This window comes from Hirundo rustica, chromosome 8 (genome assembly GCF_015227805.2).
Source record: "Hirundo rustica isolate bHirRus1 chromosome 8, bHirRus1.pri.v3, whole genome shotgun sequence".
Classification (NCBI taxonomy): domain Eukaryota; kingdom Metazoa; phylum Chordata; class Aves; order Passeriformes; family Hirundinidae; genus Hirundo; species Hirundo rustica.
Window position 1 is genome coordinate 22,757,670 of NC_053457.1, and position 22,620 is coordinate 22,780,289.

The 22,620-nt window shown below is 53.2% G+C and overlaps 1 protein-coding gene across 4 annotated transcripts; it reads left to right on the forward strand.

Moving 5' to 3' along the window:
• Positions 1-14: 14 nt before the first annotated feature.
• Positions 15-11,651, forward strand: POLL (DNA polymerase lambda). 4 transcript variants are annotated; one of them, XM_040071663.2, is made up of 9 exons: positions 15-218; positions 1,383-1,526; positions 1,782-2,079; positions 2,682-2,847; positions 5,330-5,653; positions 6,158-6,331; positions 7,250-7,378; positions 9,398-9,566; positions 9,875-11,651. In XM_040071663.2, the coding sequence occupies exons 2-9, from the start codon at positions 1,412-1,414 to the stop codon at positions 10,237-10,239; spliced, it is 1,740 nt and encodes a 579-aa protein (XP_039927597.1). In that variant the 5' UTR covers positions 15-218; positions 1,383-1,411; the 3' UTR covers positions 10,240-11,651. The 4 variants fall into 4 exon arrangements, with proteins under 4 accessions (XP_039927597.1, XP_039927600.1, XP_039927598.1 ...); XM_040071666.1 differs by having other exon boundaries at positions 21-218; positions 1,785-2,079; XM_040071664.1 differs by having other exon boundaries at positions 21-218; positions 1,408-1,526.
• Positions 11,652-22,620: the final 10,969 nt, after the last annotated feature.

Consider the following 22,620-nt stretch of genomic DNA (forward strand, 5'->3'; position numbering starts at 1 on the left):
CGGCCCGGCCGAGCCAGCGCGGCCCTGCCCGGGCGCGGCCGCGGCCCCGCTCGCCTTCGGGGCCCTTTCCCTCGCCGGCTGCGCCCCCGTCCTCTTCCGCCTTCTCTCGGCTCCCCCCGGGCATAGCCGGGGCGGTCGTTCTTGCCCCCGAGGTTGTGGGTGCTGCCAGCCCCAGGGTGGTGACCTTGAGACCTTCGCGGCCTGAGGAGGCTGGCAAGGCAGGTTTGGTGCCGGGCGCGTGTGCGTTGTGGTTTATAGGAGTTAAAATGCAGCCTGCAGAAACACGCTTCTACGTGGGCACCCAGAACCTTGGCGGGCTTTTGGTGGGGGTTTTTGCTTTATCTAATAGAAAGGATTACCAGAGGTTTTTGTTGTTGTGGGTTTTTGTTTGTTTGGTTGGTTTTGGTTTTGTTTTTTTGGTTAGAACGACCTGAAAACTGAAACGTTTCAGCGAAGGTGAGTTTTAGAAATGTAGCAGGGTTTCTGTTCCCATGGAGCTGAACTCTTGCTCGCAGAAGCAAGGGCTTGAGTCGAGCTCTGAATTCGTCTTCAGAGGATTATGTTTAGTGCTCAGATGAGAAAGTGACCTTCTCATCTAGCAGGAAGCCATGGCCAGATGGGACCATATGAAGCTTTTCCAGGTTTGGCAGGATAGGTTTGTGCTGGACTCTGTGTGAGAACTCTAAGAGAAGCAGAGTGCTGCGCAGAGAGGAAACCAGGCTGGTGTTTACTCAGTGCTGCAGCCACATGGAAGGGACTGTTGGGATAGACTTGTTTGGGTTACGGAAAACTGAGCTTCCTTGTATCCTGGTAGTAAAAGCTCCAAAGTTTGCATTTGCAAGGCTTGTCATGGTAAAGCTACACTAAACTTGGCTAGTTAATCCTTAGTAATTTGCTCTTTCTAGATGAAGTCAAGTTGGGAGTTTTCCTCTTGTGGCTGTGTGAAATACTTGGTGTCAGTCAGTGTTCTGTCTCATAGATGGCTAGATTTCAGCCCTGGCAGGAGAAGTGTTTCCCTCTTGGGAATGTGCTTAAGAAATACCTGGGAAATAAAGTTGCTCTTTAGGTTGAGCAGATAGGAGCTCTAAAGTGTTAAAGTAGCTGAATGCTTTCCATTGCAGGAACTTGGCTGTAGATGTTCCTAAGATATTCAGGCAGGGTTGACTTAAGTCAACTTAAGACTTTCTGACATTGGTTTTTCTGACCTTGTGGGCTGCAATTCTTGATTCCAGTTGCCTCCCTCGGGCTGAGCATTTTTGTAAGGCAACAACAAAAAACTTCAGAACAACAAAGACAGTGAGGAACATGAGTGAATCTTGAGTTGAATTGAGTTTTTATTAGGTAAGATCTAAGCAACCTTCCTCTTTCTTATTTGTATTTAGCAATTGCTGCTAATCTTCCCACCAGGCCTATGGAGCCACAAGGGATTGTCAAAGCCTTTCCCAAGAGGAAGAAATTGAGGGATGACTCGGGGAAAAGCATCCCTCCAAAGATCCCGAAAGAGGAAGGAGCAGAGATACCTGAGGGTAAGTCCTGTGTCCCTGTGATGATATAATACACCCAACGTGTTAACTGCAAGTGCTGTTCCCCGAAGGCTTTTTCTGGCCTTCAGTGTGTTTTCTGTAGAGGTCATGGCCAGCTAGGTTTGGTGTGTCCAGCTGGAGCCCCCCAAAGACTGTCTGCCGGGGCTGGTGCCATCAAGTCCCGTGTGAGAGATGTAGCCCTGCTGGGCTGGGGCACTTTCTCTTGTCACTGTGTCCCTGCCGCTTTGCTTTCCTCAGCAGAGTGGCTGAAACCAGTCGTCGCCTACGTGCTGCAAGCCGGCATTGGCCAGGCCAGGGCCGAGATCTTCCACAGGGAGATCGTCCAGAACGGGGGTGTCGTACGCAGCCAGCTCTCCTCGGAGGTGACGCACGTCATCGTGGCTGAGGACATGGACTGCGATCGCGCCTTGCGGCTCCTCAGATTAACCAAGCTGCGCCCGGGGCTGCAGCTGGTGAAGGCGTCCTGGCTTAGCGCTTGCATTAGAGACCAGAAGCTGCTGAGTACTGCTGGCTATGGTGTCTTCATCCCTCACAGGTATGCAAATGCCACACTGCTATTCCTCCCTGCGTGTCCTCTATCCTAAGCTGAACGGCACTAAAATTTGACCTCTGCTCAAAATCTTGGACTGCAACTCCTGTGAGCATGACTCTTAAGTTCTGTGTGGTAGCAAAACATGTAATAAGGCCCAGAAGTACTACCAGAAGTCCTGTCACTTCCTCCAGGTGCTAAAGGCACCTCTTCCTGATCCATCAGTGATAATAAGATGTCTCAAAAATACTGAGGATTAAATACTGTTTCTTGCTTATTGAAGTTGAAAGGTAGAGAGAAATTGGCAACTAGACAAGAGGAAATTAAGAATGGAGCACCAGGCACAGGTTAGGGTCAAAATGTTTTGGCAAAGTTTTGGGGAGACAGTGTAAGAGTGAGGTAGGTAGGAGTGGAAGTTGCAGGTTAGCAAACTAGATGTTAATTGAGGAGCTGAGCTAAAACTCAAGTAGTTAATCTGTGATCTGAGAGAGTGCAATTCATATGGGTTGTGTGGTCCATCCCAAAACATGCAGAAGGATTTCTTGGTCAAACTTCTGGGGAGTGAGAAGTCCTCCTTCTCTTGTACTGAAACATCTGATCCATGACAGGTACCTGGAGGAGGAAGAAATCCAGAAAGAACAGCAACAGATCCTGGACAGAGAAAAAACCCAGCCCCCAATAGAGGAGGGAGCAATGAAACTGAATGCTGAATCACAGGTGGAGAATTCTTCACAGCAAGGCTTGGGCACCCTTGGACAGCAGCAACTGGCTGAGGTGAGGCTTTGCTGCACAAATCCATCTCCTTGTGAGCAGATCCTGCATGTTGCTTTTCATGGCTAAGAGCATCCCTGCAGGGATACACAATGTGAGGATGTTTCAGTGAGCCAGACTCAGGCTGTGGACATGGTTACTGCTTCTCTTTGTCCTATTTAGGTGTTAAGAATAGAAACAATGCCCCTAAATTGCTGTTCCCAACAGAACATTTCCAGCTGAGACAGTCCTGGTGCTCTGATCCGGCCAAGGCTCACTATGGAGATGTCCTTTTCAGGAATATTCCCTGTCTGAGAATATCTACTTTTCAGGAAGCTGTCTCTGATACTTCATCCCATGTTCCTGCCTGAGCCATATGGACCAGTTCTCCACTCCATGGCAAGCACCCTGTTCAGACACATGTTTTTACAGTGGATCAGGTTGCTGCCAGAAGGATCGTGGAGGTGTTCTTAAAATATCTGTGTTGGGTTAATAGTGGCTTCTGCTGTGAGTCAGCTTCTCTGGCCTGCTGTTAGGTTTCCTTCTGTATTTTTTCTCAAATTTGCTGAATTCTTCTTGTAGCAAGTTACCTCAAACATCCTCAGCAGCTGCCTTGTATTGCTGGCATCTGTTTTGCCACACAGTCCAAAATTTTGTTGCCCAAACCCTGATATTACTCTCTACCGTGGCAGCTCACTGAGGGCACAAAAGCCACATTTGTAGACATTTCAGTAAAATCCCTTGTCCCAAGCTTATGTCTATGTGACTTGGGGAGGAGTGGGATATGCTTTTACAGACAATACCAACCACTTGAGACCCAGCTACCACAATAAAGCTGAAACTTAGTTGAGACGTAGCTTTTAAACACAGAGTATTTTATAGCTTGGGTGGATGTTTTTTTCTCTAGGAGATGATGGGTGTGCCAGTGTTTCGTACTAAACAGAGACTGATCTGGGAGTTCTGCCTTTGGATATAAACTCCTGTGAGGAAATCCTGTTACCAGTCAGACAGGCAACCACTTTTTGACTGGCATCCAGATGCAGTAGTTCTCTGCAAGGCAGCCTCTGTAAGCAGTGCCAGTTGCTCTCTGTGAACCCAGAGCTGTCAGCCCAGGCTGCCTGCCTCCCTCTCAGGTAGCCTATTGCTGCTACTTGGTTTTGCACATGTGGTTGTAAAGAGTCCATCAGCTTTGCTGAAAAAGTGTAGAGACTCAGGGGTTTAAGGGCTGTTTCACCTCTGTGACACTGCTGGCCAAGAGGATGGGAATTGCTTCCAGCTCCAGCTGCAGAGTTCTCTGCATTGTAATTGGATGACGTGTTCCTTTATATGCTTTTAAGGGGCTTACTGACTTATCTGAGCCCTCTGAGGCTTTGCTGCCCTTAGGGGGAACAACATCTCAAGGGAGTTGCATTTCAAGACAAATTAAACTGATTAAGTCTATCAAATCTTCAATCTGACCCAGTTTTCAGAGTTATAAAGCAAGACTGCAAAATACATCCCATCTATGTGTGTCCAGACCTCCTACCTCCTCAGCCAGCAGAGCCAGAGGTTGTAAGGATGTGGCTCTGACTTAGGCTGACGCTGCAGAAACTCATAACAGATCATGGTGTGCTGCATGTAATTGCTGGACTGATCCCAAACAACCCTGCATAGCTCAGAGTTACTTCCACAACACAGAAGCTCTTGGATCTTCACAGACTCCTGTGTTTATACATCAGGGGAGATGGGGACCCCAGTGAGCAAAGCAGTCTACAAAGCTTCTGTGCAGCTTCCTACTTCTATCCCCTTTTGTTCATTACCTGAAGCCGAGGTTCATTGTTTCTTAAGTCTACACAGAGGCATCCTAATGCTGAGAGTATCAGCAAATGCATACATTGGTTCTTTCTTCTGTCACTGAGGAATGTGGAGTCCTTTGTGTCATTCCTTCCTCCCCCTTTTCTCTTGCAGATAGCCATGGGGAAAATGAGGGGGTTTTAATTTACTACTATGTTAAGATTTTGTGTTTGTAAACTGAAAACAAAGTTCAGTGCCTATCTGCTGTTGTCTGCATCATGGGGTAGAAGTTGCTGAGTCTGAATGTGAGAGATGTGCCTATGCTGCCACCAGATGAGCTAAAGATTTCTCACTGGGAGTAGGGAGTCAGGATCTCTCGCAGCTAGGGATTTTGGCATTGCCACAGCTTGCTGCTGGCAGCAGTTGCTCACTTACTCAGTGTCTTACCTCAGTTAGGGGCTTGGCAGTAGGAGGAGGCTGTGTGCCTGAATCACAGGTAGACAGCAGTAGAGTCTCCTGGGCAGTGTGAGATGTGCGTGTTTAGCTTGAGGTGTGAGGAACTGTGGTGTGCATGTAACCAGCCATTTCTAGAGGTGGCAGCTGGAGCATGGCATGCCCGGGAGGGAGGGTGGTTACTGCCCTGGCTTCCTAATCTCAGAAGCAGCCTGTGCCAAGGGGACCTATGAGGCATCTGCTTATGCTCACACAGCTGCTTTCTGATCTTTCCCTAAAGAAATACTCTGAGGATGAAGACAGTGAAGGAGAAGATGCTGGTGTCACCCAGGGAGACCTGGAAGCATTGATTTCTGGCCGATACCCTGTGAAGTCATCAGAGAAGATCAGTGACAGCTCTTACACGGTGGCCCAGCCTCCCAGCAAGTGGGTTTGTGCCCAGTCTTCCAACACCAAGAAGGAAAATCACAACCAATCTATCACAGAGAAGCTGGAAGTGCTGGCAAAGGCTTACTCTGTCCAGGGGGACAAGTGGAGAGCTCTGGGCTACTCCAAAGCAATCAATGCGCTCAAGAGCTACCACAAACCAGTCACCTCCTACCAGGTAAAACACCTCCCTGGGGGGTGGAGCAGGGAGATAGGCCTCTGGTGGAAGTTGTATAGCAAGTGCAAGTTGAGATTTATTGACCACACACAGTGTTTGCAGAACAGCAGAAAAATGGAATCTGAGCCTTTTAGGGCCAGATCTGAACACTCACAAGATAAATGCCTTCCTTAGATACAATGCAGGGACGTTTTCACCTTCCTTTTCATCAACAGCCACTGGCCACTGATGGCAATAGCATATAAAACTAACTGGATATGAGTCTTAGGGGCTGTGGCAGTCCAGCAGTTCAGTGTGTTCATGTTTCAGTCCCATTCTGCAGGCTTGTCCTTTCCACTTGATTTGATCAGCCAAGGTAAGCCTGGGCTAGAGAGGAGACCGTCAGGCAGAACTAGTCCTGCCACTTACCCTTTACTCATCAAATGCCTAACCAGGCTCTGGGTCAGTAGCAGCTCCTCAGCTTGTCTTTGATCTTTCCCAGAAGCAGCTCTGGTTTCTTTCTAGGAAGCTTGTAAAATCCCTGGGATTGGGAAGCGGATGGCAGAGAAGATCCTGGAGATCTTGGAGAGTGGGCACCTGCGCAAGCTGGATCACATCAGTGAGAGTGTGCCTGTGCTGGAGTTATTTTCCAACATCTGGGGAGCAGGGGTCAAGACAGCTCAGATGTGGTACCAGCAGGTAAGTTCAATGCCTTACACAAGAGGCTATCAGGTTATGGTTTGAAGACTGCTGCTGAGTGTAGGAGAATTACTTTCACAAATAGTTTTTAATTGCTGATATCTACAGGTTAGATTTAAACCTGGGGTTTTTTTGGGAGGAACTATGAGGTTGGGTGCCATTGTGTCTCAGCACCCAGCTGAGATTTTATTTGTGATGTGGTGGGTAAAGGACAAAGATGTGGAGAGAAGGAGTGGGAGACACACTGCCTCTGCTCTAGCATCACTTCTGGGAGCTCATGTCACACTAGTCATGGCAATGATGTTGCTAAGAGCCTGGCTTGAATCAGGGCATCTTGTCCACGAAAGGTCCTGGTGTGATTGCTGGCTGTTGGCCTGTATCTATCAGAGCAGCCATCCATCTTGTCTGGAAGTTATAAAGATGAGGTTGAAATAATGGTGCCAACAGGAGCAACCCAGCCCACTGTGTGGGTTCCTTCTTTAAAAGCAGTTTGTCTCCTAAGCACGAGCTAATGAGGTCTGGTTTCCTGTAGCGTTTGGTTTGTGACCGGATTCTTGACTGTTTTAAAAACACGTTTGTGTTCACGCTGTCAGCTTTCCCTCATTGGGATGTTGTGGGTGTTGTTCCTTTACCTGCATTACGTGTTTTCCTTCAGAGTGTAGGGACACGATGCCTTCAGAGCAGTAGCCTTCTGTCAGAGAAGGAGTGGAGATTAGAGGTGTGCATTGACAGTGGGATTGCCTAAATCCCTTCTTTTAGGATCCAGGCCATAAAGCGTTCTCTGTATGTGATCTCAGAAGCTGTGACTTGGCCTGAACTTGAGACAGGCTAAATACAATCTCCCCAAATCCTGGTGGAAAGCATGTGAAGAGCATAGTCTTGGTAGATGTCTGACTATCAGCACGTGGTCTGCACTAGGGTTTCCGGACACTGGATGACATCCGCACCAAGGCCACTCTGACGGGCCAGCAGGCCGTGGGGCTGAAGCACTACACGGATTTCCTGGAGCGCATGCCTCGGGAGGAAGCTGCAGAAATAGAGCAGACCGTGAGTAGCTTGGCCCCAGGCCCTCAGAGTGCAGTACCTGCTGGGACATGACAAGAAGGTACACTCTGTGAAAATGGTCCTTGTGTTATAGCTTAGCTCTTCAGCCTCTCCTCTGAGTGGGGTCAGTGCTTGGGGGACCCTTTTTGGGCATGGGCACACAAGGCCCCTACCTTGCCCCCTAAGAAAGTTCAGTCTGAGTGCCTGGCAAGGAGGATACTTCACAGGGCTCAGTTCTACACACTGCTTTGAAGAAGGCTGCATATGGCATGGTGGAATAAGCAGGTTCCCAGCTCTGCTTTCTTGCCTCTCATCATGTCTGTAGTGCTTTCAGCTGATGTATCCCTGGTGCTGCTTCTTCAAAGGAAGCTGTGAGCACCTCATGATCTAGTTGTCAGAGAACAGAGCGTGGATATCCTTGGTGGAAGCAAAGGGGATCCAGTCTGCAAACGAGTGCTGCTTGCTCTAGGATGCTGTGGCACTCCATGACTACGGGGTCCTAAGCCAGTGTACCCTAATGTGAGCAGAGAGCCTGGGGGACGCACTGTCATTGCTACCCCTGTGTTCTCCAATCACCATGGAAGCAGCAGCCAGTGTGACCCTGTCACTCGGCCACAGGGCCTGGCCATGAAGAATACCCTCCTGCCAGGCTCCTGCTGGGGTGTCAGTCCTGTGTGCCGGATTAGCCATTTTGGTGGTGAGTGGTCCCTTTCCCAGGCAGGCTGGGTTGAGAAGCTGGCTCTTGGGAGTGGGTCTATTGTTATCTTGATGGGATTACTGTGCTCCCCTCCATACACAGGCACACACCTCTGATCCAGGCCCAGGAGAGAGAATGAGGGATTAGTCACTGTCTGTGCTGCCTGTCACAGTGAGATCTGAGGAGCTTTTAGGCTTTCGGGTGGGGCTGGGAGTTTTCTAGAAATCTTCATTTAAAGCCAGAAGGGGGGCAAAAACACCAGAGGAGGGCTTGCTCCGCATGAGAAAGGCTTGTGGCTTCTTGGAGCACCTTTGGGGCAAAGGTTAATGGGTTTATCTCTTGCTAATGAAGGATGATCCCTGAGAGTGACAAGGGGCTGTGGGCACGGACACTGCCTTGCTGAACCCCAGCCTCTGTGATGGCCCCATCACTGGGAATTGCTGAGGCCCTCATTATTTGCTGCCAGCAGGGTGATTGGCACAATCAGACCAAGAATACTTTATTGCCTTGTCAGGGTCTTGGGAGCCTTTCTTAAACATGTAACAAATGAAGCCATCAGTGTTAGCACTGTCTGCACAGAACAGGAGCTGGGGTCCAGCCTGGAGAAGACTTTAATAGGGCAAGTTCTGATTATGTGTTTGATTGCTGGCAGCAGCATGTTGGCATCCCTTTGGTCTAAAATGCTGGGACAGTTGTGCTTTTTCTGGGTCAGGAAGCCCAGCTGTCCTGCAGAGGCAGAGCTCCTTGCAGGAGTGAACTCCAAGGGGTGCTCACAGATTTTCTGCTGTGTTGTGTTCTGGTGGGGAGACTTTGTGACCCCATCCCTGTTTTTGAAACAGGGCCTGTGACCATCACCTGTTGAACTGATTCCTTTTGTGGGCAGAGCTGGTGTGCCTTGTGCCTGTAGGGCAGCTAAAAAACCTCTTATCTCTTGCTGTCTCAGAAACTGAAGGCTCTGAAAGCTACTGCAGTACTTCGCCCCTTCATCTTCCTGCTTGTCCCAACCCAGTGCTCCCAAGAGCTGATATTCGACTGTGGAATCCCTAAAGCCCATTGAAACTCCTAAAAGACACGCTGTTACAGTCAATCACTGTGCGGTGTGGCATTGTGCAGGGTCTTTGCAGGACTGGGTGGAGGCCACTATGGCTCACTCCTCCCCTGACACCAGACCAGCCTTCTTTGTGGGGCGGTGCGCCATGCCTTCAGATGTATGGAGACTTTGGAGAAGCAGGACAGGCCTCAAGGCAGACACGAGATCCTTTGCTGCCTTGATGCAAAGGGCATGAAGAGACTGGTCTCTGACTTCTCATCCCTCTTTCTCAAAGGTCAGACAAGCCGCCCTGGCCCTGAAGCCTGGCCTCGTGTGTGTTGCCTGTGGCTCCTACCGTCGGGGGAAGGCCACCTGTGGAGATGTGGATGTGCTGGTCACTCACCCAGATGGGCAGTCTCACCGTGGGGTGTTCAGCAAGCTGCTTGACAGCCTCCGCAGAAGCGGTAAGAGGGTGGGGAAGCTGGTCTTATAATGGCCAAGGCAAGGAGGTAGTGAGGTGGATGGCATTCATCGAAGGATAGGTGATCACTTCTCCCAAGGATGGAACGTCTTGTTAGTCTTTAAAACTGCTGCCTCTGGACCTGGCTCAGCTGTAGTGTTAAGGAGGGAATTGTGCTGCAGCCCAGCACGTTATCGCTGGGGTCCCGCAGCACCTTGTGAGACATCTCTGCTGCTCTCTGGGCAGTGGGGAGTTCAGCATGGAGGTGTCCATCTACCATCCAGCTCCTCTTGGCCTGTTCTCTGTCCCCAGGCTTCCTTACAGATGACCTGGTGAGTCAGGAGGACAATGGCGATCAGCAGAAGTACCTGGGGGTGTGCCGCCTGCCGGGGCCAGCGCGGCGTCACCGCCGGCTCGACATCATTGTGGTGCCGTACCGGGAGTTCGCCTGCGCCCTGCTCTACTTCACGGGCTCGGCTCACTTCAACCGCTCCATGCGCGCCCTGGCCAAGACCAAGGGCATGAGCCTGTCAGAGCACGCGCTCAGCTCGGCCGTGCTGCGAGGGCCTGGCGGGGCCAAGGTGTCATCCGGCCGTACTCTGCCCACCCCCACCGAGAGAGATGTCTTCCTTCAGCTGGGGCTGCCGTACCGGGAGCCCTCCGAACGGGACTGGTGATGCCTGGTCGTCACCCTGGGCTGGCTGCTGTGCTGCTGTTTTGAAGGATGGGATTTCCCCGGCGGTGGAAAGGCTCTGTGGTGCCTGCATGCTGAGGAACGTATCCCAGCAAACTGGGGCTCCGGCTGCTGGACGGAGCTCTGTGGCTTCCTCAGCAGAGGCTGTGGGCTGGAACCACACTGGAAGTGCTCTCTTGGTGTGGCTACCAAAGGCTCACTGCCCATCAGCTACCCTGGCCCTGCTCTCCCCAACTCTGGAAGACTGGGCTGCAGAACCTTGTGATACAGCCCTTGACAGTGCTTGAGAAAAAGGGAAGTGGGATGCATCTTTCTCTGTAACTGAGCACTGACACTCTGAAATTTCAGTTCTGAGCTGTGAATGAAGGTAGCAGAGGCCTAGCTTGGTGCTGTGACAGGCCTTCCTCCTCACTACTGCTGGCAGCTGCTACTGCAGGAGTCTCAAGGGGTTAACCTGTGCTGCTGCTCTGTCCTTCTGAGCTGATGTGTCCTTTGATGGGTCCCATTGCACAGGACCAGGCTGCTGTGACTGCCACTAGCTTTCCCTGGTGCCAGCTAAGCCTTGAAAGAGAGGTAGGCACCTGAGGTGCTGTGCCTGCTTGCTTCCAGCCTTGTCTTCTGAGGATCCTCCAGATTTACTGAGAGCCCTGGTTTGGCCCGAGAACTCCTTTCTTCTTGGTGCAGGAGAGGAGCAGAGCTTATAGCTTGCGGAGCTGTGCTCGGGAAGGATTTGAATGTAATGGCACTGAAAGTAACCCAGCAGGGCTGTGTGTCTGTCTGTAGGAGGCAGGTCTGTATGGAGACAGAGAAACACAAGGAGATAGTTAAATTCTAACTGGGGCAAAGCAAAGCTTTTTCCCTTTTTTTTGTGTGTGGAAGCCATGGATTCATCTGGTCCTTGATCAGGGAAAGTGTGTGTGTGTTTGTGTATACATGTGCGTGTGGCTGGTCCCACCAGTTCCATGGAAGTGAATTTTATTTCTCAGGAAACCTCGACTGTTTTGTATTGTGAAGATGAATTTTCCAGAGACATTGAGTACTCTGTCTGTTACAGGTATTGCAGTGGTTGCTTCTGGCAGAACTGCCATGGTGGGCATTTCTGTGCCAGGACCCTGGGGCTCTTGTTCCCTTGTGAGGGATCTGGTCCTGTCACTGTACAGTGACAAAGCTGCATGTTTGCTGCTAGGGCAGGCACAAACCAGGTGGGTTTGTACAGTTCCTGTGGCTGCTGGGCACCAGCAGGGCTGGGGCTTTGCTGGGGTGGCCCAGACCCCAGCAGTAGCATTTGTCCGCCCAGCATTGCTGCTGGACACCTGAGGGAAATGAATGTTTTTTGGCATGTCTTGGTGCTTTGAAATATGAAGTGTAATAAATAAATAAATCCCTTCTCTCTTTGCCCTTGGTATCTCTGTCTTTTTGCTCTCTGCACTGCTACTGTTGGCACTTTCTCCTGCAGCTTACCAGGAGCTCCTCCAGTGCTGGTCCATTTCCCTGGTTTCAGTGGAGGTGGAGAACACCTCCAGTGTGGAGATCATCACACTGTTGGACCAGCACTTCTGGCTCTCAGGACCGGGAGTTGCTGGCCACCATTCTCCCATACCATCCTCTGTCCTGGCATTCAGCTGGCCATGTGCCTGAGCTGGGATTGGCTGTTCCCAGAGAAATGAGCAATTCTTGAGCTCTGAGCCTTGGGTTGAGCTCACTCTTCAGGTGTGGAGTCCGGAAAGGATTGCTGTCAGCTTTTCCATACACATCAAACAGTAGGGCATATGGGAGTTGGCTGCTGTTCTATTTCCTGTTTTCTGCCTGGAACACAACTCAGAGTCCTGAGCATGGAAATGCTTTGGTTATCCAAGGGGAATCTGAACATCCTGGAAGGGGTTCACATGGAGATGAGCAGCAGGACTGATTGGTTCGAAAGGGAGATGGCGAAGCTATAGAAGGCCAAGGGCTGCTGAGGCAGAAGCAGCAAGAACTGAGCTGTGTTATCCAGGAGCAGAGGGGTGGCAGCCTCAGGCCAGGGGCCTGTCAGGTCCACGGAGAACACCTTGACCCCAGGAGGACTGTGCAGCCCAGGGACCACCCCTCAGGGAAAGGGGTTCCCATCCTTACAGTCAGGAAGCTTTGGCTGGGCAGCACCAGATCTGGCCTTATCCAGGGCTGGGGATAGCCCTGTCCCACAGGGAGCTTAGATGGGGAGGCTGCCTTATGTCTGACAGGCCATGGGCCTATTTCTGCCTGGGCTGATGCAGGGAGCACAATGCAGGGCTGCTCACCTTTGTGCCTTGGTGAGCACGGGTTTGCCTCTAGCCCTGGATGCCAGGGCAAGCTGTTCCTGGGGGGCCAGGGCTGCTTCTCTCAGTGGGGACATGTGCTGAAGACACCAGTAGTGGTATGGGAAATATGGCACTGCCAGCCCCCAACTCCTTTCCCTTTGTCACCCCTCCTCCAGGGCTACAGTTCACACCCTGACCCTGCTGTTTATCTTGCTTCTATTTAGGGAGAAGCTGGACATGGGGATGCATGGGGCCAGGGCTCCACAGGAGCAAGGCTTTGTGCCCAGCCCCCTGGGAAATGCCAAGGAGGGTGGCCCTAGTACATATGTGTCATGTGGAGGCCACTGGGTCCCACCAGTCCCCAGCTCTGTGAGGGAATGAGCACGATGTCTGTCCCCTTGCACCCCACAAATCCCTGCCCAGGAGCTTTGGAGGGGGCAGAGGGCCCTCATGTGGCTAACTGCAGCCAGTTGGGCCACGGATGGATAAGGACCCTTTCTCCTGGTTGTAACTGTGGAGGTTGAAAGGGCAGGAGGTGAAGGAGCTTGTCTGGAGCAGCTGGAGGCTGACATTTCTGGTGCAAGGAAGGGGAGAAACATGAGAGGTTGGGCTGTGCTGCCCTGTGAGTCAGTCCTGGGCAGAGGGGACAGAGCTGCCCCACACATGCTCCTCTCTGTACCTCTAATCCTTGCCCTCGCAGCAGGGCAGGGTCTGACCACCCCCTTATCACAGCACGCCTCCTGCCTCCTCTAAACCAAGCATGCCACACTTGGGAAGAAGGTACAAGGGATCCTGAGGTGTCTGGGAAGAGGTGGGTGCTGAGTCTCCAGGATCAGTGCAGGCAGGGAGAGCAAACATCATTTTAGGCTTCTCTAACGAGGTATTGCCTGGTTTCTGCTTCCCAGGAAGGGGCTTCAGCTATTCCCCCCCTCCCAGCACACCCCCTCCCTCTCTCCCTGGCTGTGAGTCTGATCATCCTGAAAATTAAAAATAAAACAAAATGCAGCAGCACTTAGAGAATGAGTGGAAAGTCGTGGAGCTGGGACAGGCCCTCAGGTTCTGCCACAGAGCTCCTTGCTCCCACCCTGCCGTCCCTGTACCCCGAATCTAGACTGGGGTCTCAGGCAATTCCTGTCCCCCCAGTAAGCATCTCTCTGCCACCCTCATTGAATAGGAAGAAAAGCTCTGGAAGAAGGAAAATCTCTGGGCAGGGATTAGACAGCCTTTCCCACCCTGCTCCCTACCCTGTGGGAAGGGCACCCATCCTCAGCTGTCCTGCTCATCCTGGTGCAGGGATGGGAGGGGACTGGGGGAAAGGGGTGCAGGGAGGGTAGGTGGGCCTCTAACTCTGGCACTTTGTAAATATTTGCTAATGGCAGCATGGCTGGGTGAATGTAGGGGAGCTGCTGCTCCCCCCGTCGGAGCAGGCAGGGAAATGAATATGAATTTATCATGATTAGGTGAACTCAGCAGGGAGAGCGGGAGAGAGAGGGCTAGGCAGGGAGGGGGCGGGCGAAGATGGATCTGTGCAATAAAATTAAATAAGGACACCAAATAAAGTCACTTCTCACGCACTCGCCCGCCCTCCCGTGTGCAGGGCCTCTCCTGCCTCCCGCGCTTCTCTGGCTTTGCTGATTTCTCTCTTCCCTCGAATTTATGAGGCCAATTATGAGGATGAGGTTGGAAGTTCTCAGAAGTTCACTAAATGCAAAGTGTGGTCCCTGCTGTTCCCATCAAATTAATTAACCAAGCGCTATTGACGGCCGGGGTGACTTCGGCGTTGTGCGGAGCATGAGGGAAGGGCTGCTGGGGGGTAGCTGAGGAAGCCTGGTTGGAGAAGGCCTGGAGGGCACAGCACCCTGTGGGGCTTCCTCAGGGCCAGTGGGCAACAGGAGCAAGGAATGCAGCAGGGCATGCACCAGGTCCTGGTGTGACGGTTTCTACTGCGATCCCCGCTTCCAACAGTTTCCTCTGTGTGGAATAAGATGCAGCTGGGTGATGGCAGAGCTGCCCTGATGGGAGTATGGCACGGGTACATGGCAGGATGCTGTGCTGTGTTCTGTACAGGATACCGTGGTAGTGTCTTGTGGTCTGCACGAGCCTGTGTCTGCAGGAGCAAAGCCAGGAATCAGTGCCCTCTCAGAATCATCCTCCCCATCTGGTGAAGGGATTGTGATCCCAATCCCATGGGAGTGGTCTGCACAAGGGCGTCATGCTTGGTAGAGAAGTGACTTTCTCTATGGCTCGGCAGTGATGGTGCAGCTGGGACAGGGCTACTGCCACCTTCCCTTGTTGCCTGAGTCCCAGCAGCCCTCCCTGCCTTAGTTTCCCTGCCTGAGCTATAAGAAACAGCCTGCCTGGTAGGATCTCATGAGCAGAATATCCTGATTCTACACACCCCCTTGGCCACCCCTGACCTCTGTGCAAAGCTGCCCAGCTCTGCAGGGCTCAGGGTGCCAGGGAGTGCCTTTGCCATGGGGGCAGCACCCGTGTGCCTGGATCACACTGGTTCTCATGTGCCTGGCTGCGTCGGTGTCATGTCAGCCCCCGCGAGGGAATGTGTTTTGGGGGGGCTGTCTCCAACATGACCCTGTGCCTGCCCTGTCCCATGGTTCTCTCACTGCAGGGAAGGTGCTGCAGGGCTGTTCAGCACGGGGATTGTGAGTCCCCAGGCTGCTCATGTCCAGGTCAGACACTGGACACAGGGCCGCTCCTTCGCCTGCTTGGGGGAAGTTCACTCAGAGCAGTTCGTAGTTGCTCAGGTTAAATCTCAGCACTGTCTGTGCTATAGCAAATACTTGAGGTTGTAAAAGGATTCCCCCCTACTGGTTGAAACCCAGGTTATCTCTGCATGCCACATGGGCATTCTGTGCCTCAGCTTCCCTCCTTGCATCTCCTGAGGCTGTTTTTTCTTTGGGCAGGGTCTGTTTTTCTCTGGGTGCAAATAAGATCCGAGTTCCTGAGCATCCTTGGTCACATTTAGTGGCTGTGAGTTGTGGCCAGGTAAAGGGCCAGTCCTCACCCCCAAACCAGCCTTTTTTCACACCATATATGTGTTTCATAAGGCTCTGGGCTTGTACCATGCTGGCATAGGGACCTCCTCCATAGTGCCATGGACTCCTAACTTAAATCCTTTTGCAGTTGCTGGCCCAGCAAATGAACTTGTTCAAGGGGTGAAAGAGGCAGTCTGTGTCCTTAGACCAGGGATCTCACAGAGGCAAAAGGATGCAGAGGGCCAGATCCAGGCATCCCTGCAGGTGTCCAGCTCCTGGCATGGTTCTAGCTGTGTCTCTCCACCATTCCAGCTTCTGCTTCTCTTTGCTGGCTTCGCTCCTGTCCCAGTGATCAATGGGCTTGGATAAGCTGGAAAACAGCACAAACAGAGGCATTTACAAACCCGCTGTCTTTCCAACAGGGCCATAACTCAGGCTCCCCATCACCGTGGGGAATGGGAAGCAGGAGCTCCTGCTTTGGTGACAGCAGCAGCACCGACATTTTTCCTCTTGTGGTAAATGTGTTACTTGAGGATAATTTACCTGCTTATGTCAAGTTTTAAAAAGAAACAGACTGGCTGCTGAGCAGCTCCTGACACTTGCAGTGTGCATGGCATGAGCACACATGTCTTCCCAGAGAAAAGAAATCACCTAAGCTGAATGCCTGCACTTTGGAGCTACAGTCTCAGCGTGGAGTCCCTGGTGTCTCGGGCTGAGATCTTGCCAGGGTCCATCCCTCCATGGGGTCTCCAGGGTCTGCAGCTACCTCCTGGTTCTGGTAAGGCTGCCCACTTGTGCGGGAGACTGCTCGGGGCTGGGTGTCCCACGTCTCCCGCAGCGTGCTGGGAGCATCCTCTGCCCGCACCCCTTCTCCAGGTGAGCGGATCGGGGGGCGTGTGGGAGATGCTGCTGCAGGTGCCCTGTCATCCGTCGTTGAAGAACTTGCTGGGGATTTCGGGCGGCTGAGGCGCTGCTCCGGCCGGCTCGGGCAGCCGCCGTCCTCGCCGGCAGCAGAGGGAGCTGGAGGACCGGGGATGGCAGCACGGGCAGGCAGAAGGAGGCTGGACTGGGCTGGGTTCTACTGGGCTGGGCTCTACTGGGCTGGGCTGGGCAGCTCGGGGCCCAGCCCCATGGCGGGAGAGAGACCCTTCCTCACCCACATCCTGCCCTAGCAGGGCAGCGGGAGGTGTTGCAGCCTGCGGACTGTCCCCTCAGCCCCGTGGTGTCATCTCACAGACACATCACCCCTGTGGGTGCCCAGCTCTGTGGTGGACACTCCCTGAGCTGGCCCTCAATCCCCTATCTGGGCTTTTAGGGTCTCAGCCCTGCTGATTCATTCTGGGGAGCCGTGTAGCCTCTCTCTGTGGCACAGTGCCCTGTCCCCTCCCTGCGGCACAGTGCTTCTCATCACCCTCAGGAGGGGCAGCGAGGTCCCCAGGGAGCCTGGCTGGATGTGATGGGGTAAGGCCTCCATCCCTGGGAAGCATCCCAGGGCCAAGGTGGTCGGGTTCTACAGCACATGGTCACTGTCACTGCCGTCCCCAAATCTTCTTGCCCACAGGGAGCTGATTTATGTCTGGGCCAGCCTGTGCTGACCTCCTGCCTGGGCTCAGGCACTATAACTAATGACAGGTCAGTGGAGCTACAGCTAAAGTGAAGTGGCTGCTATGGGTCGGGGGGGGATGCAGAACAGAGGGTGCTGAGGATCCCAGTTCCAATGGCACAGCTGCCCAGGGCAGTGAACAGCAGGGGTGAAGCAGCTGTAGCTCCCAGTATACCCCCTCCACCCTGTCCCCTGCTCCTGAGCTCTTTTTCTGACCATACTCTCCTGTTTTAACCACAGGATGTTCTGGGTCAGTGGTATCAAGCCTGGGGAGGTGGCTCCTTGTTGAGGGGAAACCGAGGCGCACATGGACTGTTATTTTCATGAACATCAACAGGAGAGGCAGGGAGGGCACCAGGATCTGAGCCCAGTTCCTGCCCAGGACTCAGGGTGAGGAACCAGGAGGACCCGATACAGGTACAGCAGAGGGCAATGCCACAGTTGGTGGCCCGAAATGTCCCCTTTGGTCTGTTGCTCTCACCTCCTGCTTGACCCATGAACCTTAGGGTGCAGAAATCTCCTGTGGGGGGCACAGCCCTCCTGTTCCCTCATGACAGGTTTACCTCCAGGTCCCAGACCCCAGTGACCATGGGCCTGTGTCACTCAGCCCCATCTCAGCACGCTCTGTGTGTTTTGGCAATGAGCCCTATTTGCTTTCCCTGCTGGAGTGGATAAGCAGCCCAGCACCCAGCCAGGCTATGGGAGCTGAGCTTTGGGGACAGCTCTATCAGCTGCCACCCCAGCCCCTGCCTGCACCAACTGCTGAGGTGAGACCTGAACGTGGCTGTAAACCTGGGTATTCGTGTACCCACCAGGCAGCTGCTCTACATCCAAGGACGATGCCAGCCCAACCTGCCAGCCTAGGTGGTCTCAGTCAGTTGAGGGGAGCCCTTGGGGGTGCAATAAAAGACACCCCGTGCCTCTCCTGACCACACACTGAGCTCCCCTCTGTCCAGCAGTAAGGGAGTGCATTTTTACCGACACCTTGCCTTTGCTCTCTACTTGGGAAGGAGGAGAACAGCAAAACATATCTGAGGAAGACATTAAGGACTTTCCCAGGGATAAGCTATATCTGCCTGCCTGTGCTGGGACGGGCTCATTTCTGGTGAGCAGTACAGCCAAGGCTGGGGTGTGCAGGCTGCCAATGCCCTGGCTGGGTAGGCAGGGCTCTGTGAGCCTCTCCTGGTACTGCCTGGCCATCCCACAGGTGCAGTGGATCTGTCACAGTCCTGCCAGGCTCCTGCTGCTGGTCACAAACTGAAGGGTGTGCTGGTGTCCAGGCTGGCGCTTACGCTTTCCAACTGGTAGCACATGCTCCCATTGCTCAGCCAAGGAGTGTTAATAAGCTTTTAAGGCTGCAGCGAGAGCTCCCATCCTTCTAAGCAACCCCTCCCCAACAAGTTTATCAAGTCCTCCAGATGACCCCATTGCAGGCTGTTTTTGTAATGTTATGGGGGTGATTTATCTTTTTAGGGTCCTTCTTAGGGCTAAGCTGGGATCAGACAGCAGCAGCTTGAGGCCAGTTCTTAAGCATCACCCTTGAGCACTGGCCTCTGACAGGTCCAGGTGCAGCATCCAAAGCTCATCCCAGCTGGGGAAGCAAGTCCCCTGATTGAACCTGCTGCAAAACCAGGAACTTGGTGCTTTCCCAGCTGGCTCTCAGCAAAGGTGATTTGTTTAAAGTAATTTCCATGGCCTCTGCACTTATTTTTGCTGCTGGATCCTGGAGAGCAGGTTCAATCTAGGCTGCTAGGCAGCACCAGACCTGAGTTTCATCCAGAATAAACTGTTGGAAGGCTTTGCTCAGCTCCCACTCTGAATAGGTCTAAAATTAGATCGGGGATACAAAAGTTGATGAGCAACAGATACATGAGTCTGGCTTCAGATTAGCAGCTTTTACAACAGAGCTGGGATGCTCCCACTGACAATGGTTGCCATTTGGGATCAGTTTTACTCCAGGAATATTTCAAGTTTGTCAAAGCCCCTTTGAAGGCCTGGTCAGGAAAGGAGCATGGGGAGCTGTAAATAAGTGTGAGCCTTAAAAAACTTCCTGAAATGACCAATAAATCCCCCAGGACATGACAGGAATCATTTGGGGATCCTTTCTGAAGAAACCTAGCTCTCCATTGAAAAGGAAGAGTACTCTCAAAAGCATGTTCAGAGCAGCGAAGTGTGGTTCCCGGGCAGGGAGTAGCCTATGTCCAAGCCTCCTTCTCCATCACCCAAGGACAGTGACATTCCCTGACAGGTCCCTGTGCCACTTACTGCCCATAACTTGCTGTGTCCTGCCCAGAATTATTAAGATGTATGGGACAGAGCCAAATAAATGGAGAACCTGAGCCTACAGACTGCCTGGCATGAGGTAAATACATGCTGGATCTGGCCAGGACCTGCAGCAGGAGGTGCTGCTCTGTGCTATCCTGTGGGGTGTAGAGTGTGTGTGGGGCTGCATCCCCTTGGCACCACCCTCATCATGTCTGGTGAGGGCTGGAGGTTGCCCAGACCTTCCCTGCATATAGAAAAGATGGGAAAACTCCATCGGTGTTTCCCCTCAGCACATCTGCAAGGTGCAATCAGGGATAGGTCCAGCCACACAGAAGGGCTCTGGTGGCAGTGCCACTGCTCCTCTTAGGAGCTGGACTGCAGGCCCTGTTGGGTGTCTCCACAGCACATTGAGACACCCCACAAGTCTGACCCACATCTGTGAGTGCTCTTCAGATCTCTGGGGAATGAGCTGTCACTTGCACTTCTCTTTCTCCTGGTGACAACACCCAAGGAGGCTGGGGATGTGGGGTGGGCAGAGGCAGAGAGACCAGACCTACCTCCTTGCTGGGCAGCTGGGAGAGGGCAAGGGATGTGCAGGCAGCTGGGTGGCAGTGGGGAGGTGTGGGGACAGTGGGGAAGGTCCCTGCCTGCAGAGTCTGGGCGCCCCATCTGGGCTGTGGGGTGTTTATCCCCACTGTGCACCCGTGGCAGTGGCTGACTCCTTTCCCCCCGCAGCTGCTCCTCACTGGCAGCTGCGGTCGTGTCCTTGTCACCAAGGGTGGGTACGGACACACAGAACTCCCAGAAGGACTGACCCCCCCCACACAGAGGATTTCCCTCTCCCACTCCTGTCTGAAAGCAAGCTGCTGCTTTCCATGAGCATCCCATGGACCCCTGCTCAGCCCCGTCGATGGCCACCCCCTCTCTGTGCCCACAGGAGCCGGTGGTCGGTATTGGTGTCCCTGCTCCACAGGGCTGAGCCTCTTTCCCAGGGTGACACTGTCCCTCCCATCCCCTCTCTGCCGCGCAGCGCTCCCCCCGCCATTTCACACGCTGCAGCAGATGGTGGAGGTGACATTTGTCTCCGAGTGACGCATTTGACGGTGGCCGTGTCCCCCCTCCTCCCTTCGCCCTGGATGGGGGAACCTTGAGCCCACCTGGCAGAGGCAAGAAGGGCAGGCACAGGCTGAGGGGTCCCCCAGCCCCCACCCGCCCTGCACACCCCCAGACATCTGCACTTCTTGTTCATCTGCATCCCCACCAAAGCCCTCTCCAAGGCTCCGGGGCACCAGGGCAGCTGGGGGACATCGTCCCTGAGGGCGAGCGCCCATCACCGTGGGGCGTTTGAGGGGGGAGACTAGGTGGGAGCCGGGCACCGGGGACTCCTGTTCATTCTCCGTTTTCTGCCTTAATTAGAACCCGGAGAGACCAGGCGAAATCGCATTAGCGCGGGGCCCCGGTGCGCTGAGCCATCCATCTTTTTTTATTACAGCGTAATGGGGCTGCTCGCGAGGCGCCGTGCGATTTGTCACAGGCCTCGTTCCCTGATAACGGGCATTTGTCATCACTTTCTTCCCGTGTTAATGTCATCATCGGCGAGCTGACAGGCAGACCCGTTGAGGGAGCACTGGCGACAGACCACATCCGTCAACCTAATATTTCCATGGCTGTGGGGATCAGCCGGGCTGCGAACACACATTAAAGCACTTATGAGGGGAGGGGGGAAAAAGGAAAAAAAAAAAAAAAATGGGGGTTGTCATTAATTAAAATGTTAGTGTGAGAGCGTGAGCGTGCGCGCGGGTGGCACTGCGTGGGGACGGGGGCACCGCGGCGCGGGGCGGGTGCGGCGCGGTGGCCTTTTAACGGAGCTTGCATCAGCTCCTGAAACCCATTTAAAAGATATTTGGGACTGGGGAATCAGCGGTGAGCACGGTGGAAAGGTCATTGTTAATAAGGGAGAGCACGTGGGAGCACGTGGGGAGGGCGCAGGCATGGCCAGTGGAGGATGGAGGAGATTGTCATCCCCCTGGAGCGGGGCCGTGTTTGTCCCACGGGGAATAGTTGAGCCACTTCTGTCATGAAGTGAGTGGCCTCAAGTCTACGCGGCAGAAGGATGAGGAAGGGAGAAGGAAACCCTGCAGTGGGGTTCCACAGCTGGCCAAGGGCAGGAGTGGGGTGTGGGATGGGCTGTGGGGCTGCACCCCTCACAAACAGGGGTTTGGGACAAGGCTCTGCAGCTGCAAGATGGGCTTGTGGCAGAAGGCTAGAGGGTCAAACCCGAGATGTCTCCCCTAACAAACCAATGAGGACACCTGCCCTGGTCCTGAGGCCATTCACTGACAAGGGGGCTCAGGTCCCCACCCCAGAATGTGTGGTTGTTGCCATGGAAATGGGTGGTGGTGACTGGTGTGTGGGATCTTGGGTTTTCCTGGCAATGGGAGTTTGTTTTCTGGACTTTTCTGAGGTTCCTGTGTCATACAGAACAGGAAGACCTGGTGGGCTGCTTTCTTTTTTTTTTTTTTCTTTAATTATCTTTTTATGGTTTTTTGAGGATTTGAGGATGGGTATCTCAGTCAGATCTACCCAGCTGCCATGACATACTGGTACAACCCTGATTTGCATTGCAAAGTATGACTCCAGGAGCTCTTACACAAATGAGACCAAAGATGCTCCTTCCTCTGCTTAAATCCCATCCCCAGGTTCCCTGGGAAAATCCCCTGATGTTCCCTACCCGTGGCTGGACACAGCGCTGGAAGAACAGGCAGAGGCAGGGTGCAGGTAGGCGTGGGCAGTGCTGAAACCCTGCTGAGTGCAGACGGGGCTCACTGTTTGAAAGTGTGGCTGCACAGAGCCTTCACCCCCATGTCCCCCATCTTAGGAATGGTCAAGGGCAGCCTGTGAAGAGGAACACGTCCCATAGCCCAGGAAAGCTCATGACTCTTTCTTTCATTGTTTTTCTTCTTTTTCTTCTCTTCTGCCCTTCCTCGTTCCAGTCACAGGCTCTGTGCATGGGAAAGTCAGGTTTGGGATGAGGTGTGGGGTGTTTTTAGAGATCTGGGCCCTTTATGTGTGTGCACACGAGCACACACTCCTGCACACGCATCCCCATAAGTAATTTCTATAAGTGCACCCCAAACTTTGGCTCACTGGTGAGCTCTGATGATGGGTGGAGCTGGGAGAGGGTAGTTTTCTCCAGGTGCTGACGGGGAAACTGAGGCACAGAGCAA

Coding starts and splice junctions, on each gene's coding strand:
- POLL (XM_040071663.2), top strand. CDS start 1,412: ATGGAGCCACAAGGGATTGTCAAAGCCTTTCCCAAGAGGAAGAAATTG. Junction 5,654..6,157: donor AACCAGTCACCTCCTACCAG/GTAAAACACCTC, acceptor GTTTCTTTCTAG/GAAGCTTGTAAAATCCCTGG. Junction 6,332..7,249: donor CTCAGATGTGGTACCAGCAG/GTAAGTTCAATG, acceptor GGTCTGCACTAG/GGTTTCCGGACACTGGATGA.